Here is a 17,299-nt window from a genome sequence, read left to right as displayed (position 1 = left end):
AACTCATTTAACACCTCTAACAGGTCTGATTGGTGACCAGTCTAGTAACTCCTTTACCACCTCTAACAGGTCTGATTGGTGACCAGTCTAGTAACTCCTTTACCACCTCTAACAGGTCTGATTGGTGACCAGTCTAGTAACTCCTTTAACACCTCTAACAGGTATGATTGGTGACCAGTCTAGTAACTCCTTTAACACCTCTAACAGGTCTGATTGGTGACCAGTCTAGTAACTCATTTAACACCTCTAACAGGTCTGATTGGTGACCAGTCTAGTAACTCCTTTAACACCTCTAACAGGTCTGATTGGTGACCAGTCTAGTAACTCATTTAACACCTCTAACAGGTCTGATTGGTGACCAGTCTAGTAACTCCTTTAACAGCTCTAACAGGTCTGATTGGTGACCAGTCTAGTAACTCCTTTAACAGCTCTAACAGGTCTGATTGGTGACCAGTCTAGTAACTCCTTTAACAGCTCTAACAGGTCTGATTGGTGACCAGTCTAGTAACTCATTTAACAACTCTAACAGGTCTGATTGGTGACCAGTCTAGTAACTCCTTTAACAGCTCTAACAGGTCTGATTGGTGACCAGTCTAGTAACTCCTTTAACACCTCTAACAGGTCTGATTGGTGACCAGTCTAGTAACTCCTTTAGTACCTCTAACAGGTCTGATTGGTGACCAGTCTAGTAACTCCTTTAACACCTCTAACAGGTCTGATTGGTGACCAGTCTAGTAACTCATTTAACACCTCTAACAGGTCTGATTGGTGACCAGTCTAGTAACTCCTTTAACAGCTCTAACAGGTCTGATTGGTGACCAGTCTAGTAACTCCTTTAACAGCTCTAACAGGTCTGATTGGTGACCAGTCTAGTAACTCCTTTAACAGCTTTAACAGGTCTGATTGGTGACCAGTCTAGTAACTCATTTAACAGCTCTAACAGGTCTGATTGGTGACCAGTCTAGTAACTCCTTTAACAGCTCTAACAGGTCTGATTGGTGACCAGTCTAGTAACTCCTTTATCAGCTCTAACAGGTCTGATTGGTGACCAGTCTAGTAACTCCTTTAACAGCTCTAACAGGTCTGATTGGTGACCAGTCTAGTAACTCCTTTAACACCTCTAACAGGTCTGATTGGTGACCAGTCTAGTAACTCCTTTAACAGCTCTAACAGGTCTGATTGGTGACCAGTCTAGTAACTCCTTTAACACCTCTAACAGGTCTGATTGGTGACCAGTCTAGTAACTCCTTTAGTACCTCTAACAGGTCTGATTGGTGACCAGTCTAGTAACTCCTTTAACAGCTCTAACAGGTCTGATTGGTGACCAGTCTAGTAACTCCTTTACCACCTCTAACAGGTCTGATTGGTGACCAGTCTAGTAACTCCTTTAACACCTCTAACAGGTCTGATTGGTGACCAGTCTAGTAACTCCTTTATCAGCTCTAACAGGTCTGATTGGTGACCAGTCTAGTAACTCCTTTACCACCTCTAACAGGTCTGATTGGTGACCAGTCTAGTAACTCCTTTATCAGCTCTAACAGGTCTGATTGGTGACCAGTCTAGTAACTCCTTTAACACCTCTAACAGGTCTGATTGGTGACCAGTCTAGTAACTCCTTTAGTACCTCTAACAGGTCTGATTGGTGACCAGTCTAGTAACTCCTTTAACACCTCTAACAGGTCTGATTGGTGACCAGTCTAGTAACTCATTTAACACCTCTAACAGGTCTGATTGGTGACCAGTCTAGTAACTCCTTTAACAGCTCTAACAGGTCTGATTGGTGACCAGTCTAGTAACTCCTTTAACAGCTCTAACAGGTCTGATTGGTGACCAGTCTAGTAACTCCTTTAACAGCTCTAACAGGTCTGATTGGTGACCAGTCTAGTAACTCATTTAACAGCTCTAACAGGTCTGATTGGTGACCAGTCTAGTAACTCCTTTAACAGCTCTAACAGGTCTGATTGGTGACCAGTCTAGTAACTCCTTTAACAGCTCTAACAGGTCTGATTGGTGACCAGTCTAGTAACTCCTTTAACACCTCTAACAGGTCTGATTGGTGACCAGTCTAGTAACTCCTTTAACACCTCTAACAGGTCTGATTGGTGACCAGTCTAGTAACTCCTTTAGTACCTCTAACAGGTCTGATTGGTGACCAGTCTAGTAACTCCTTTAACAGCTCTAACAGGTCTGATTGGTGACCAGTCTAGTAACTCCTTTAACACCTCTAACAGGTCTGATTGGTGACCAGTCTAGTAACTCATTTAACACCTCTAACAGGTCTGATTGGTGACCAGTCTAGTAACTCCTTTAACAGCTCTAACAGGTCTGATTGGTGACCAGTCTAGTAACTCCTTTAACAGCTCTAACAGGTCTGATTGGTGACCAGTCTAGTAACTCCTTTAACAGCTCTAACAGGTCTGATTGGTGACCAGTCTAGTAACTCATTTAACAGCTCTAACAGGTCTGATTGGTGACCAGTCTAGTAACTCCTTTAACAGCTCTAACAGGTCTGATTGGTGACCAGTCTAGTAACTCCTTTAACAGCTCTAACAGGTCTGATTGGTGACCAGTCTAGTAACTCCTTTAACACCTCTAACAGGTCTGATTGGTGACCAGTCTAGTAACTCCTTTAGTACCTCTAACAGGTCTGATTGGTGACCAGTCTAGTAACTCCTTTAACAGCTCTAACAGGTCTGATTGGTGACCAGTCTAGTAACTCCTTTACCACCTCTAACAGGTCTGATTGGTGACCAGTCTAGTAACTCCTTTAACACCTCTAACAGGTCTGATTGGTGACCAGTCTAGTAACTCCTTTATCAGCTCTAACAGGTCTGATTGGTGACCAGTCTAGTAACTCCTTTAACACCTCTAACAGGTCTGATTGGTGACCGGTCTAGTAACTCCTTTATCAGCTCTAACAGGTCTGATTGGTGACCAGTCTAGTAACTCCTTTAACACCTCTAACAGGTCTGATTGGTGACCAGTCTAGTAACTCCTTTAACAGCTCTAACAGGTCTGATTGGTGACCAGTCTAGTAACTCCTTTAACACCTCTAACAGGTCTGATTGGTGACCAGTCTAGTAACTCCTTTAGTACCTCTAACAGGTCTGATTGGTGACCAGTCTAGTAACTCCTTTAACAGCTCTAACAGGTCTGATTGGTGACCAGTCTAGTAACTCCTTTACCACCTCTAACAGGTCTGATTGGTGACCAGTCTAGTAACTCCTTTAACACCTCTAACAGGTCTGATTGGTGACCAGTCTAGTAACTCCTTTATCAGCTCTAACAGGTCTGATTGGTGACCAGTCTAGTAACTCCTTTACCACCTCTAACAGGTCTGATTGGTGACCAGTCTAGTAACTCCTTTATCAGCTCTAACAGGTCTGATTGGTGACCAGTCTAGTAACTCCTTTATCACCTCTAACAGGTCTGATTGGTGACCAGTCTAGTAACTCCTTTAACACCTCTAACAGGTCTGATTGGTGACCAGTCTAGTAACTCCTTTATCAGCTCTAACAGGTCTGATTGGTGACCAGTCTAGTAACTCCTTTACCACCTCTAACAGGTCTGATTGGTGACCAGTCTAGTAACTCCTTTATCAGCTCTAACAGGTCTGATTGGTGACCAGTCTAGTAACTCCTTTATCACCTCTAACAGGTCTGATTGGTGACCAGTCTAGTAACTCCTTTATCACCTCTAACAGGTCTGATTGGTGACCAGTCTAGTAACTCCTTTATCAGCTCTAACAGGTGCTAAAGGAGGAACAAAAGTTACATGCAAAAATAACATGCAAGAAAAAAAGAGGAGGGGCTTATAACAGAACCTGAATGACGGGTTGCTACTACACACACACACACACACACACACACACACACACACACACACACACACACACACACACACACACACACACACACACACACACACACACACACACACACACACACACACACACACACACACACACACACACACACACACACACACACACACACACACACACACACACACACACACACACACACACACACACAGGCAGCAAAGCTTGCAGATCATCCAATCATCTTCTCACACGGCCTCATACAGATCTACACGGACATCGAGCACCAGAAAATAGAGATTACATTTATTTTAAAACACCAGGTACAGTAAAAACATTTTATGTGCTTTTTTGTGATCTGGTCTGTCTTTACTAAACACGTTAGATCTAGTCTGTCCTTACTAAACAAGTTAGGTCTAGTCTGTCCTTACTAAACAAGTTAGATCTAGTCTGTCCTTACTAAACAAGTTAGGTCTTGTCTGTCCTTACTAAACAAGTTAGATCTTGTCTGTCCTTACTAAACAAGTTAGATCTAGCCTGTCCTTACTAAACAAGTTAGATCTAGTCTGTCCTTACTAAACACGCTAGATCTAGTTTGTGATGTATTTTTCGTAATTTTCTCTCTAGGAAGGAATATGCCCGAATCTAGCTCACAATTAACAACTTGATACTTTATTTGATCTAATCTGAGTTCATCTAGGTCTGCTCTAATCTGAGTTCAATCTAGGTCTGCTCTAATCTGAGTTAATCTAGGTCTGCTCTAATCTGAGTTAATCTATGTCTGCTCTAATCTGAGTTCAATCTAGGTCTGCTCTAATCTGAGTATATCTAGGTCTGATCTAATCTGAGTTCATCTAGGTCTGCTCTAATCTGAGTTCAATCTAGGTCTGCTCTAATCTGAGTTCATTTAGGTCTGCTCTAATCTGAGTTCATCTAGGTCTGATCTAATTGAGTTCATCTAGGTCTGCTCTAATCTGAGTTCATCTAGGTCTGATCTAATCTGAGTTCATCTAGGTCTGATCTAATCTGAGTTCAATCTAGGTCTGCTCTAATCTGAGTTCATTGAGGTCTGCTCTAATCTGAGGTCATCTAAATCTGATCTAATCTGAGTTCATCGAGGTCTGCTCTCCAGTCTTGAGTTGTTTATGATCAGATACAACAACAGTTGTAATCAATTATATATATATATATACACTGAGTGTACAAACCATTAGGAACACCTTCCTAATATTGAGTTGCACCCCCTTTGTCCTCAGAACAGCTCAAGTCACCGGGGCATGGACTCTACAAGGTGTCAAAAGTGTTCCACACTACCCGACCCCGTTCAGAGGCACATAAATATTTTATCTTCCCCATTCACCCTCTGAATGGCAACACATACACAATCCATGTTTCAATTGTCTCAAGGCTTAAACATCCTTCTTTAACCTGTCTCCTCCCCTTCATCATCACACTGATTGAAGTGGATTTAACAAGTGGCATTAATAAGGGATCATATCTTTCACCTGGATTCAACTGGTCAGTCTATGTAATGGATACAACAGGTGTTCTTAATGTTTTGTCCACTCAGTGAATATTTATATCCTTTTTTTACATTAAGTTTTTCCAGAATAATAAAGCAGTACTATCAAAATGTATTAACATTTAATAAATTGACATTACCTGAAACCTGACAGATTGTGGTTGAAAATATATAGAGTATCAACCCATTTTTTCTGCATTAAAACATGGTACGGTAAAGGTGACAGATTTCCCCTTCTGTTTATGACGTTCACTTTTAACTTTAACAGGTATACTGTTTTGTAACTATTTAAACCTCGCATTCATTGTCATGTAGTTAAATATTTTCTTCCCCTTCAGTTTCATGTTCCTGGATCCTTCAGGAGATTACATTTCAAACTAACACTTGACTCATCCAGGAGTGGTCCCAAATGACACCCTATTCTCTATTGGGCCCTGTTCAAAAGAAGGGCACTATATAGGGAATAGGGTGGCATTTGGAACTCATGTACAGTATATTGTCTCTTGATGGATGTGCTGCCAAATGAAAATGTGCTCAAACCTGCTGGGCTGTTCATGTTGATGACGTTTCATGATAATCGTCAAGAGGGCTCACGTTACTAGGTTACCACAGTTGTTTTAGTCCAACGATAACAACTGTCCTACTGTCACTAGTAGAAAGAGGAGGAAGGGAAGCGCTACTAAGGTACACTATAGTACATTTTGGTAGATAGAAGGTGCTCTTTGGTAAAAGGGGTGAATTGGTCATAAAATAGAAAGGAGGACCAAGGCACTCTTCATATAATTCATTAAAATGCCTTTATTTGTATAGCATGTTCAATAGAAACAAAGTTTTAAAAATCGACATGTTTCGGCTGCATGGCCTTCGTCAGGGAGTATGGCCTTCGTCAGGGAGTATGGCGTCCGTCAGGGAGTATGGCCTCCGTCAGGGAGTATGGCCTCCGTCAGGGAGTATGGCCTCCGTCAGGGAGTATGGCCTCCGTCAGGGAGTATGGCCTCCGTCAGGGAGTATGGCCTCCGTCAGTGTGTATGGCCTCCGTCAGGGAGTATGGCCTCCGTCAGGGAGTATGGCCTTCGTCAGGGAGTATGGCCTCCGTCAGGGAGTATGGCCTCCGTCAGGGATTTGATTTCGTCTGATTTTTTAAACTTTGTTTCTATTGAACATACCATACAAATAAAGGTAATTTAATTAATGATATGAAGAGTGCCTTGGTCCTCCTTTCTATTTGATGTCCTATTGTCACGTTCCACAGCAAGAAAACCAAATATGTCACTGAAACAGAAGGGGGAACTAAAAGTCAATGACAACAACCAAAACGACACGGCTGGGGTTTTAGGAGGGGTTCTGAGAGACACTCATGGTGTCCACTGAACGTTGACTAGCAACAACAACTGGATCCTAAAAGACTTCCACCATGAGACCCACTAAATTCACCAAGAACAGGCAAACAAAATGAAAACACACACCAAACATAAAGACATGAAGTAAACCACAACTAAAGGAGTTAACCCTCCACATCTATCAAGACAACTAAAGGAGTTAACCCTCCACATCTCTCAAGACAACTAGAGTAGTTAACCCTCCACATCTATCAAGACAACTAGAGGAGTTAACCCTCCACATCTATCAAGACAACTAGAGGAGTTAACCCTCCACATCTATCAAGACAACTAGAGGAGTTAACCCTCCACATCTATCAAGACAACTAGAGGAGTTAACCCTCCACATCTATCAAGACAACTAGAGGAGTTAACCCTCCACATCTATCAAGACAACTAAAGGAGTTAACCCTCCACATATCTCAAGACAACTAGAGTAGTTAACCCTCCACATCTATCAAGACAACTAGAGTAGTTAACCCTCCACATCTATCATGACAACTAGAGGAGTTAACCCTCCACATCTATCAAGACAACTAGAGGAGTTAACCCTCCACATCTATCAAGACAACTAGAGGAGTTAACCCTCCACATCTATCAAGACAACTAGAGGAGTTAACCCTCCACATCTATCAAGACAACTAGAGGAGTTAACCCTCCACATCTACCAAGACAACTAGAGGAGTTAACCCTCCACATCTATCAAGACAACTAGAGGAGTTAACCCTCCACATCTATCAAGACAACTAGAGGAGTTAAACCTCCACATCTACCAAGACAACTAGAGGAGTTAACCCTCCACATCTATCAAGACAACTAGAGGAGTTAACCCTCCATATCTATCAAGACAACTAAAGGAGTTAACCCTCCACATCTATCAAGACAACTAAAGGAGTTAACCCTCCACATCTACCAAGACAACTAGAGGAGTTAACCCTCCACATCTATTAAGACAACTAGAGGAGTTAACCCTCCACATCTACCAAGACAACTAAAGGAGTTAACCCTCCACATCTATCAAGACAACTAAAGGAGTTAACCCTCCACATCTATCAAGACAACTAGAGGAGTTAACCCTCCACATCTACCAAGACAACTAGAGGAGTTAACCCTCCACATCTATCAAGACAACTAGAGGAGTTAACCCTCCACAACTATCAAGACAACTAAAGGAGTTAACCCTCCACATCTATAAAGACAACTAAAGGAGTTAACCCTCCACATCTACCAAGACAACTAAAGGTGTTAACCCTCCACATCTACCAAGACAACTAGAGGAGTAAACCCTCCACATCTACCAAGACAACTAGAGGAGTTAACCCTCCACATCTACCAAGACAACTAGAGGAGTTAACCCTCCACATCTACCAAGACAACTAAAGGAGTTAACCCTCCACATCTACTAAGACAACTAGAGGAGTTAACCCTCCACATCTACCAAGACAACTAGAGGAGTTAACCCTCCACATCTATCAAGACAACTAAAGGAGTTAACCCTCCACATCTATCAAGACAACTAAAGGAGTTAACCCTCCACATCTACCAAGACAACTAGAGGAGTTAACACTCCACATCTATCAAGACAACTAGAGGAGTTAACCCTCCACATCTACCAAGACAACTAGAGGAGTTAACCCTCCACATCTACCAAGACAACTAAAGGAGTTAACCCTCCACATCTACCAAGACAACTAAATGAGTTAACCCTCCACATCTCTCAAGACAACTAGAGGAGTTAACCCTCCACATCTATCAAGACAACTAGAGGAGTTAACCCTCCACATCTATCAAGACAACTTGAGGAGTTAACCCTCCACATCTACCAAGACAACTAGAGGAGTTAACCCTCCACATCTACCAAGACAACTAAAGGAGTTAACCCTCCACATCTACCAAGACAACTAAAGGAGTTAACCCTCCACATCTCTCAAGACAACTAAAGGAGTTAACCCTCCACATCTATCAAGACAACTAGAGGAGTTAACCCTCCACATCTATCAAGACAACTTGAGGAGTTAACCCTCCACATCTACCAAGACAACTAGAGGAGTTAACCCTCCACATCTACCAAGACAACTAAAGGAGTTAACCCTCCACATCTACCAAGACAACTAAAGGAGTTAACCCTCCACATCTCTCAAGACAACTAAAGGAGTTAACCCTCCACATCTACCAAGACAACTAGAGGAGTTAACCCTCCACATCTACCAAGACAACTAAAGGAGTTAACCCTCCACATCTACCAAGACAACTAGAGGAGTTAACCCTCCACATCTACCAAGACAACTAAAGGTTCAGTTCTAATTGACTCAACGGACAAAAAAATCTTAACCAGATGTAATTCTTCCCAAATGTTCAATACAGCTCCTTTCAGACATAACATCTTTCCACCACAAATATATATATACTCCAATGTAGGCACTCCTCCTTCTCTCCAATCCTTTCAACTTTTATGGTTTAACAGGAAGACGAAGTGACAGAGTAATAAACCGTTCCGTCTCCCTTAACCCTTAAGGTGACCTGACCTCAACCCACTTGATGTCTAAACCAAAGGTCTCCACCCATAGTTAGTTACTCACCTATAGTTCTCCCGTGACTTCCCCCCGTCCACCCAGCACATTCCTACAGATAACCATTAACTTCTGATGTAAAACCAGTCTCTATCCCCCCCCAGATACTATAGTATTACTGATGTAACAACCAGTCTCTATCCCCCCTCAGATACTATAGTATTACTGATGTAACCAGTCTCTATCCCCCCTCAGATACTATAGTATTACTGATGTAACAACCAGTCTCTATCCCCCTCAGATACTATAGTATTACTGATGTAACAACCAGTCTCTATCCCCCTCAGATACTATAGTATTACTGATGTAACAACCAGTCTCTATCCCCCCTCAGATACTATAGTATTACTGATGTAACAACCAGTCTCTATCCCCCTCAGATACTATAGTATTACTGATGTAACAACCAGTCTCTATCCCCCCTCAGATACTATAGTATTACTGATGTAACAACCAGTCTCTATCACTCCTCAGATACTATAGTATTACTGATGTAACAACCAGTCTCTCTCCCCCCTCAGATACTATAGTATTACTGATGTAACAACCAGTCTCTATCCCCCCTCGGGTACTATAGTATTACTGATGTAACAACCAGTCTCTATCCCCCCTGAGATACTATAGTATTACTGATGTAACAACCAGTCTCTATCCCCCCTCAGATACTATAGTATTACTGATGTAACCAGTCTCTATCCCCCCTCAGATACTATAGTATTACTGATGTAACAACCAGTCTCTATCCCCCTCAGATACTATAGTATTACTGATGTAACAACCAGTCTCTATCCCCCCTCAGATACTATAGTATTACTGATGTAACAACCAGTCTCTATCCCCCCTCAGATACTATAGTATTACTGATGTAACAACCAGTCTCTATCCCCCCTCAGATACTATAGTATTACTGATGTAACAACCAGTCTCGATCCCCCTCAGATACTATAGTATTACTGATGTAACAACCAGTCTCTATCCCCCCTCAGGTACTATAGTATTACTGATGTAACAACCAGTCTCTATCCCCCTCAGATACTATAGTATTACTTCAACCAGTCTCTATCCCCCCTCAGATACTATAGTATTACTGATGTAACAACCAGTCTCTATCCCCCCTCAGATACTATAGTATTACTGATGGAACAACCAGTCTCTATCCCCCCCCAGATACTATAGTATTACTGATGTAACAACAAGTCTCTATCCCCCCTCAGATACTATAGTATTACTGATGTAACAACCAGTCTCTATCCCCACTCAGATACTATAGTATTACTGATGTAACAACCAGTCTTTATCCCCCCTCAGATACTATAGTAATACTGATGTAACAACCAGTCTCTATCCCCCCTCAGATACTATAGTATTACTGATGTAACAACCAGTCTCTATCCCCCCTCAGGTACTATAGTATTACTGATGTAACAACCAGTCTCTATCCCCCCTCAGGTACTATAGTATTACTGATGTAACAACCAGTCTCTATCCCCCCTCAGATACTATAGTATTACTGATGTAACAACCAGTCTCTATCCCCCCTCAGGTACTATAGTATTACTGATGTAACAACCAGTCTCTATCCCCCCTCAGATACTATAGTATTACTGATGTAACAACCATTCTCTATCCCCCCTCAGGTACTATAGTATTACTGATGTAACAACCAGTCTCTTTCCCCCCTCAGATACTATAGTATTACTGATGTAACAACCAGTCTCTATCCCCCATCAGGTACTATAGTATTACTGATGTAACAACCAGTCTCTTTCCCCCCTCAGATACTATAGTATTACTGATGTAACAACCAGTCTCTATCACCCCTCAGATACTATAGTATTACTGATGTAACAACCAGTCTCTATCCCCCCTCAGATTCTATAGTTTTACTGATGTAACAACCAGTCTCTATCCCCCTCAGATACTATAGTATTACTGATGTAAAAACCAGTCTCTATCCCCCCTCAGATACTATAGTATTACTGATGTAACAACCAGTCTCTATCCCCCCTCAGATACTATAGTATTACTGATGTAACAACCAGTCTCTATCCCCCCCCCCCAGATACTATAGTATTACTGATGTAACAACCAGTCTCTATTCCCCCTCAGATACTATAGTTTTACTGATGTAACAACCAGTCTCTCTCCCCCCTCAGGTACTATAGTATTACTGATGTAACAACCAGTCTCTCTCCCCCCTCAGGTACTATAGTATTACTGATGTAACAACAAGTCTCTATCACCCCTCAGATACTGTAGTATTATTGATGTAACAACCAGTCTCTATCACCCCTCAGATACTATAGTATTACTGATGTAACAACCAGTCTCTCTCCCCCCTCAGGTACTATAGTATTACTGATGTAACAACCAGTCTCTATCCCCCCTCAGGTACTATAGTATTACTGATGTAACAACCAGTCTCTATCCCCCCTCAGATACTATAGTATTACTGATGTAACAACCAGTCTCTAACCCCCCTCAGATACTATAGTATTACTGATGTAACAACCAGTCTCTTTCCCCCCTCAGATACTATAGTATTACTGATGTAACAACCAGTCTCTATCCCCCCTCAGGTACTATAGTATTACTGATGTAACAACCAGTCTCTATCCCCCCTCAGATACTATAGTATTACTGATGTAACAACCAGTCTCTATCCCCCCTCAGATACTATAGTATTACTGATGTAACAACCAGTCTCTATCCCCCCTCAGAAACTATAGTATTACTGATGTATCAGCCAGTCTCTATCCCCCCTCAGATACTATAGTATTACTGATGTAACAACCAGTCTCTATCCCCCCTCAGGTACTATAGTATTACTGATGTAACAACCAGTCTCTATCACCCCTCAGATACTATAGTATTACTGATGTAACAACCAGTCTCTATCACCCCTCAGATACTATAGTATTACTGATGTAACAACCAGTCTCTATCCCCCCTCAGATACTATAGTATTACTGATGTAACAACCAGTCTCTATCCCCCCTCAGATACTATAGTATTACTGATGTAACAACCAGTCTCTTTCCCCCCTCAGAAACTATAATATTACTGATCTAACAACCAGTCTCTATCCCCCCTCAGATACTATAGTATTACTGATGTAACAACCAGTCTCTATCCCCCCTCAGATACTACAGTAATACTCATGTAACAACCAGTCTCTATCCCCCCTCAGATACTATAGTAATACTGATGTAACAACCAGTCTCTATCCCCCCTCAGATACTATAGTAATACTGATGTAACAACCAGTCTCTATCCCCCCTCAGATACTATAGTAATACTGATGTAACAACCAGTCTCTTTCCCCCCTCAGATTCTATAGTTTTACTGATGTAACAACCAGTCTCTATCCCCCCTCAGATACTATAGTATTACTGATGTAACAACCAGTCTCTATCCCCCCTCAGATACTATAGTAGTACTGATGTAACAACCAGTCTCTTTCCCCCCTCAGAAACTATAATATTACTGATCTAACAACCAGTCTCTATCCCCCCTCAGATACTATAGTATTACTGATGTAACAACCAGTCTCTATCCCCCCTCAGATACTACAGTAATACTCATGTAACAACCAGTCTCTATCCCCCCTCAGATACTATAGTAATACTGATGTAACAACCAGTCTCTATCCCCCCTCAGATACTATAGTAATACTGATGTAACAACCAGTCTCTATCCCCCCTCAGATACTATAGTAATACTGATGTAACAACCAGTCTCTTTCCCCCCTCAGATTCTATAGTTTTACTGATGTAACAACCAGTCTCTATCCCCCCTCAGATACTATAGTATTACTGATGTAACAACCAGTCTCTATCCCCCCTCAGATACTATAGTATTACTGATGTAACAACCAGTCTCTATCCCCCCTCAGATACTATAGTAATACTGATGTAACAACCAGTCTCTTTCCCCCCTCAGATTCTATAGTTTTACTGATGTAACAACCAGTCTCTATCCCCCCTCAGATACTATAGTATTACTGATGTAACAACCAGTCTCTATCCCCCCTCAGATACTATAGTATTACTGATGTAACAACCAGTCTCTATCCCCCCTCAGATACTATAGTATTACTGATGTAACAACCAGTCTCTATCCCCCCTCAGATACTATAGTATTACTGATGTAACAACCAGTCTCTATCCCCCCTCAGATACTATAGTATTACTGATGTAACAACCAGTCTCTATCCCCCCTCAGATACTATAGTATTACTGATGTAACAACCAGTCTCTATCCCCCCTCAGATACTATAGTAATACTGATGTAACAACCAGTCTCTTTCCCCCCTCAGAAAATATAATATTACTTCTGATCTATCATGTCTCTAATTCACGTATAACACAGAATCCAACAGTGCCAACCCTCCACATCTATCAAGACAACTGAAGCACTTGGCCAGCCACTCTTAAATAGGACCTGGGCCAGCCACTCTTAAATATCACCTGGGCCAGCCACTCTTAAATAGCACCTGGGCCAGCCACTCTTAAATAGCACCTGGGCCAGCCACTCTTAAATATCACCTGGGCAAGCCACTCTTAAATATCACCTGGGCAGCCGCTCTTAAATATCACCTGGGCCAGACGCTCTTAAATATAACCTGGGCCAGCCACTCTTAAATATCACCTGGGCCAGCCACTCTTAAATATCACCTGGGCCAGCCACTCTTAAATATCACCTGGGCCAGCCACTCTTAAATATCACCTGGGCCAGCCACTCTTAAATATCACCTGGGCCAGACTCTCTTAAATAGCACCTGGGCCAGCCACTCTTAAATAGCACCTGGGCCAGCCACTCTTAAATATCACCTGGGCCAGCCACTCTTAAATATCACCTGGGCAGCCGCTCTTAAATATCACCTGGGCCAGACGCTCTTAAATATAACCTGGGCCAGCCACTCTTAAATATCACCTGGGCCAGCCACTCTTAAATATCACCTGGGCCAGCCACTCTTAAATATCACCTGGGCCAGACTCTCTTAAATATCACCTGGGCCAGCCACTCTTAAATAGCACCTGGGCCAGCCACTCTTAAATATCACCTGGGCCAGACGCTCTTAAATATCACCTGGGCCAGCCACTCTTAAATATCACCTGCGCCAGCCACTCTTAAATATCACCTGGGCCAGCCACTCTTAAATATCACCTGGGCCAGACGCTCTTAAATATCACCTTGGCCAGCCACTCTTAAATATCACCTGGGCCAGCCACTCTTAAATATCACCTGGGCCAGCCACTCTTAAATATCACCTGGGCCAGACTCTCTTAAATAGCACCTGGGCCAGCCACTCTTAAATATCACCTGGGCCAGCCACTCTTAAATATCACCTTGGCCAGCCACTCTTAAATATCACCTGGGCCAGACTCTCTTAAATAGCACCTGGGCCAGCCACTCTTAAATATCACCTGGGCCAGCCACTCTTAAATATCACCTGGGCCAGACTCTCTTAAATATCACCTGGGCCAGCCACTCTTAAATAGCACCTGGGCCAGCCACTCTTAAATATCACCTGGGCCAGACGCTCTTAAATATCACCTGGGCCAGCCACTCTTAAATATCACCTGGGCCAGCCACTCTTAAATATCACCTGGGCCAGCCACTCTTAAATATCACCTTGGCCAGCCACTCTTAAATATCACCTGGGCCAGCCACTCTTAAATATCACCTGGGCCAGCCACTCTTAAATATAACCTGGGCCAGACGCTCTTAAATATCACCTGGGCCAGCCACTCTTAAATATAACCTGGGCCAGCACAGGTGAAGCACCTTCTAATTAACGAGATGGACAAGCCAGCACAGGTGTAACACAAACTGACTAACGAGGTGACACCAATTGGTGCGTTCTACGTGCTAACATCCAACCTCGAAATAGAAAAATAAAATTAAACAGCCTGTAACACTTTTGCCAGTGTAGTGATGTAGGGAACAGCCACATTAGTGCACTCCAACGCCATTAAGGTCCAGACCTCTTAGCAGAGGCGTATACTGTATATGGAAGGTAACTTAACTGTATCATCGTGAACTGTATTGTTTAATGCTGTCTGTTTTCTCTCTCTCCCCCTCTCTATATCCATCTTTCTCCCTCTCTCTCCCCCTCCCTCTCCCTCTCTCCCCCTCCCTCTCCCTCTCTCCCCCTCCCTCTCCCTCTCTCTCTCCCTCTCTCCCTCTCTCTCTCTATTCATCTCTCTCTCTCTCTCTCTCTCTATTCATCTCTCTCTCTCTCTCTCTCTACCCATCCCCCTCTCTCTCTCTCCCTCTTTCCCTCTCTCTCTCTCTCTCTCTCTCTCCCTCCCCCAGGGGTACCATGGTACGAACATTGAACAATATGGAGGAGCTGAGAGGTTCTGGGTTTGGTCGTCCCTGGCCGAGGCACGGACTCAAGCTCCTTTTCTGGTTCGCCAAAGATTACATCGTCATCAAAAATGACAACCAGATAGTTGCAAATTACAACCCCAACAAGGGAGACTTTGGTTTCCATCACTTCCAGAACAGACTTCAGTGTGACAACAACATCTGCAAGAAGCTGCTTCCTGATGGTGGCTACCCATTCTATGAGGTGGGCAACCTCCACCTCCCAGCATCTGATTCCATGCCTGAGTATGTCAGGAAGGGTTACACTCATCACATAGATACCAGCAACATGGACCGCCTCATCATCAGTATGCGTCCAGACATGATAGTGGATAAGGTCTATGTGACCCAGCACGAGGACCTGAGGAACTTCGCCCCACTCAACACATATTGCATCAGCAGGGAGTTGCTCATGATCATATGTGGCCATCCATTGAGTAACTTCCTGGAACAGGCGGGCTATTCCACCCATGAGCAAAATGTAATTATGTATCAGGGCATCGCCCCCAGGGAGTCTGGGGATACCAAGATTGATATGGAAGGTGGATCCAGAGCTCCACCCAGAGCTCCACCCAGAGTTCCACCCAGAGCTGCACCAGGCTTCTGGGAAAGCTACTGTACCATACTGTAACCAGGCTTCTGGGAAAGCTACTGTACCATACTGTAACCAGGCTTCTGGGAAAGCTACTGTACCATACTGTAACCAGGCTTCTGGGAAAGCTACTGTACCATACTGTAACCAGGCTTCTGGTAAAGCTACTGTACCATACTGTAACCAGGCTTCTGGGAAAGCTACTGTACCATACTGTAACCAGGCTTCTGGTAAAGCTACTGTACCATACTGTAACCAGGCTTCTGGGAAAGGTTTGGGCCAGATCTATGTTCATTTTCACTAATACATTTGGTCATTTATCAGACACTCTTATCCAGAGTGATTTCAGTGCATTCAACTGAGGCAGATAAACAGCAACATACTGTATCACAGTCAGAGCAAGTCAACTGTTTCTGTTACCATTACTGAGAGGGTTGTTGCTGGTGGGGCCTGCTACTGGATAATGTACTTCTGTATTTGGTAGTATTTGGTAGTTTATTTTTCAAAGATTGATCTTTATGTTATTTTTTGTTGTTGTATTTTGACATTTTTCACCTTCCCTGGTTGTAATCAATGTAGTTTCCTCTTCACTTTAACCCAAAACATAAATGTGATGACATTAAATCAATGTGGAAAGCTGATTGGATTTGCAAATCAACTACGTAAGAACATTTCATCTAGTGGCCGACAACGAATGCAACAAGTAATCATTCTCAAATTCTTTAGAGGCTAATTCATTGAGTCTATATACCAAATCTAGAGTCAATCTGATCTATGGTTCATGAGTAAATGTTTAAAGTATGTTTTAGCATTAGCATGTGTGCTAACATGCGTCTATAGGTAGAGTGCGGCCATATTTGAATGTAGCAACTATTTTTTCTCAAAACTATTAAAGACAAACATCTGAACTGAATCTGATGTATGGTTCATAAAGGAGAACATGATTCCAGATGGTTTTGAACATCAGTTGTAAATAATGATTTGTTAATAGTTTCCATGTTTTTCTTTTAGAGATCTCAGTACAACATTCAGTGTGGTTCA

The 17,299-nt window shown here is 42.7% G+C and overlaps 1 protein-coding gene across 1 annotated transcript; it reads left to right on the top strand.

Annotated features, from left to right (window-relative positions):
- Positions 1 to 3,989: 3,989 nt before the first annotated feature.
- LOC139567735 (uncharacterized) lies at positions 3,990 to 16,899 on the top strand. The gene is made up of 2 exons (XM_071389197.1): positions 3,990 to 4,143; positions 15,613 to 16,899. The coding sequence occupies exon 2, from the start codon at positions 15,620 to 15,622 to the stop codon at positions 16,295 to 16,297; it is 678 nt and encodes a 225-aa protein (XP_071245298.1). The 5' UTR covers positions 3,990 to 4,143; positions 15,613 to 15,619; the 3' UTR covers positions 16,298 to 16,899.
- The last annotated feature ends 400 nt before the right edge of the window (positions 16,900 to 17,299 follow it).

Source organism: Salvelinus alpinus, chromosome 1, assembly GCF_045679555.1.
Source record: "Salvelinus alpinus chromosome 1, SLU_Salpinus.1, whole genome shotgun sequence".
In the NCBI taxonomy this organism is placed as follows: domain Eukaryota; kingdom Metazoa; phylum Chordata; class Actinopteri; order Salmoniformes; family Salmonidae; genus Salvelinus; species Salvelinus alpinus.
This window is presented reverse-complemented; position numbering and strand designations above follow the sequence as displayed.

Coding starts and splice junctions, on each gene's coding strand:
- LOC139567735 (XM_071389197.1), top strand. CDS start 15,620: ATGGTACGAACATTGAACAATATGGAGGAGCTGAGAGGTTCTGGGTTT.